A 2,983-nucleotide genomic window follows, 5' to 3' on the forward strand; every position below is an offset into this window, starting at 1 on the left:
TCAGAACCCACTTTGTATAAAATAGGGTCAGACCCACTTTGCATGAAATAGGGTCAGAACCCACTTTGTATGAAATAGGGTCAGAACCCACTTTGCATGAAATAGGGTCAGAACCCACTTTGTATGCAATAGGGTCAGAACCCACTTTGCATGAAATAGGGTCAGAACCCACTTTGTATAAAATAGGGTCAGAACCCACTTTGTATGAAATAGGGTCAGAACCCTCTGTGCATGAAATAGGGTCAGAACCCACTTTGTATAAAATAGGGTCAGAACCCACTTTGCATGAAATAGGGTCAGAACCCACTTTGTATGAAATAGGGTCAGAACCCGCTTTGTATAAAATAGAGTCAGAACCCACTTTGTATAAAATAGGGTCAGAACCCACTTTGCATGAAATAGGGCCAGAACCCGGTTTGCATGAAATACGGTCAGTACCCACTTTTCATGAAATAGGGTCAGAAGCCACTTCGCATGAAATTAGGGTCAGAACCCAGTTTTCATGTCCAGAACCCACTTTGCATGAAAATAGGGTCAGAACCCACTTTGCATGAAAATAGGGCCAGAACCCACTTTGCATGCAATAGGGTCAGAACCCACTTTGCATGCAATAGGGTCAGAACCCACTTTGCATGCAATAGGGTCAGAACCCACTTTGCATGCAATAGGGTCAGAACCCACTTTGCATGAAATAGGGCCAGAACCCACTTTGCATGCAATAGGGTCAGAACCCACTTTGCATGAAATAGGGCCAGAACCCACTTTGCATGCAATAGGGTCAGAACCCACTTTGCATGCAATAGGGTCAGAAACCCACTTTGCATGCAATAGGGTCAGAACCCACTTTGCATGCAATAGGGTCAGAACCCACTTTGCATGCAATAGGGTCAGAACCCACTTTGCATGCAATAGGGTCAGAACCCACTTTGCATGAAATAGGGTCAGAACCCACTTTGCATGCAATAGGCCAGAAACCCACTTTGCATGCAATAGGGTCAGAACCCACTTTGCATGCAATAGGGTCAGAACCCACTTTGCATGCAATAGGGTCAGAACCCACTTTGCATGCAATAGGGTCAGAACCCACTTTGCATGCAATAGGGCCAGAACCCACTTGCATGCAATATGGTCCAGAACCCACTTGCATGCAATAGGGTCAGAACCCACTTTGCATGCAATAGGGTCAGAACCCACTTTGCATGCAATAGGGTCAGAACCCACTTTGCATGAAATAGGGTCAGAACCCACTTTGCATGAAATAGGGCCAGAACCCACTTTGCATGCAATAGGGTCAGAAACCCACTTTGCATGCAATAGGGTCAGAACCCACTTTGCATGCAATAGGGTCAGAACCCACTTTGCATGAAATAGGGTCAGAACCCACTTTGCATGCAATAGGGTCAGAAACCCACTTTGCATGCAATAGGGTCAGAACCACACTTTGCATGCAATAGGGTCAGAACCCACTTTGCATGAATAGGGTCAGAACCCACTTTGCATGCAATAGGGTCAGAACCCACTTTGCATGCAATAGGGTCAGAACCCACTTTGCATGAAATAGGGTCAGAAACCCACTTTGCATGCAATAGGGGTCAGAACCCACTTTGCATGCAATAGGGTCAGAGTCACGGTGGTAGGAAATACATTAACATACTGTTAATCATAATTTTTTTTCTTACTTAAACTAATATAGAAAAAATATGACTTATTCTTACACAACATATTAGAATATGAGAATCCTACAGAATATCAACAACAAAAAGTGGAGCCCTTTCTAGTCCACTGCAGGACAAAGGCCTCAGGCATGTCCTTTATGTATGCCTTGGGATTGGACAGTTTTCATCACCAAGCTGGCCAGTGCAGATTAGTGACAATGGTAGATTTTGTCTGATCGCTTACAGGAAACCAACCTAGTATGGGTATCCCTGACTAGTATAGCTTAGCGGATCAACAAATGCAAATGTTTCTGATCCAATGCATGACAAAGGCCTCAGACATGTCTTTATTCATGCCTTGAGATTGGCCACTTTTCATCACCAAGCTGGCCAGTGCGGATCAGTGACGATGGGAGATTCGTCCGATCACTCACAGCAAACCAACCTAGTATGGGTATCCCTGACTAGTGCAACTCTCCTGATCATAGCGATACACAAACCCTTTCACCACGTCAAGGTATCCCCATCCTATCATACACTGTTAAATATGTATATATTCTGTATATCGAAAGAGTTGTTGAAATTCTACATGTAAACAATCAAAATTATAGAACTACAAAATATCTCCTATTCATTTCCTTGAACTTTGAAAAATGACCAAAATAAAATTAATTAAACCACGATTCTCTCTGTAAACGACAATGTATCAAATTGCAGGAGTAGCTATTTTTTGTTAAGTTAACTATAGTCAATTCTTTTAGTGAGGCAGATTTGTACCGACTCGCAGGGGTGCCCTTTTAGCTCTGAAAAATTTCCTGCTATCTTGATTGGTTAGTAATATCTTGTCTAACCATTCAGCGATCAGGAAACTTTTCCGAGCTAAAAGGCACCCTTGCGAGTCGGTGAAAATCTGTTCCACTAAAAGAATTGACTATAGTTGTACATTTCGAAAAACAGACACTATGGGAGATATACACACGCACGCGCGCGCACACACACACGTGTATATATATATATTTATATATATGTGTGTGTGTGCGTGTGTATGTGTGTATATATATATATATATGTGTGTGTGTATATATATATACTATATATATGTATATATATATAAATATATATATACATATATATATATATATATATATACATACATACATAAGAGATGTATGTAGAAATTGGTCAGTATTCAATCAACCACACTTACAATTTAAAACTTCCTTAATCTTTAGTTTCCCATATTTACATTTGGTAGTTGATTACAATTTTCTATACATGCACTTCTGAACATAACAATATTCTATCAAGCAAAAACCTAAATCCACCTA

General features: G+C 40.9%; 1 protein-coding gene across 1 annotated transcript in view; it reads left to right on the forward strand.

The window, feature by feature from the left end:
* The window catches only part of LOC137631666 (uncharacterized), a 4,899-nt gene extending 3,745 nt beyond the window's left edge, over positions 1-1,154 (forward strand). Inside the window, exons 3-4 of the mRNA XM_068363541.1 lie at positions 26-533; positions 804-1,154. Coding sequence (XP_068219642.1) covers positions 26-533; positions 804-1,154 — 859 coding nt within the window. The remainder of the gene's footprint in view (positions 1-25; positions 534-803) is intronic.
* The last annotated feature ends 1,829 nt before the right edge of the window (positions 1,155-2,983 follow it).

The sequence above is a fragment of the Palaemon carinicauda genome, chromosome 40 (assembly GCF_036898095.1).
Source record: "Palaemon carinicauda isolate YSFRI2023 chromosome 40, ASM3689809v2, whole genome shotgun sequence".
Lineage (NCBI taxonomy): Eukaryota > Metazoa > Arthropoda > Malacostraca > Decapoda > Palaemonidae > Palaemon > Palaemon carinicauda.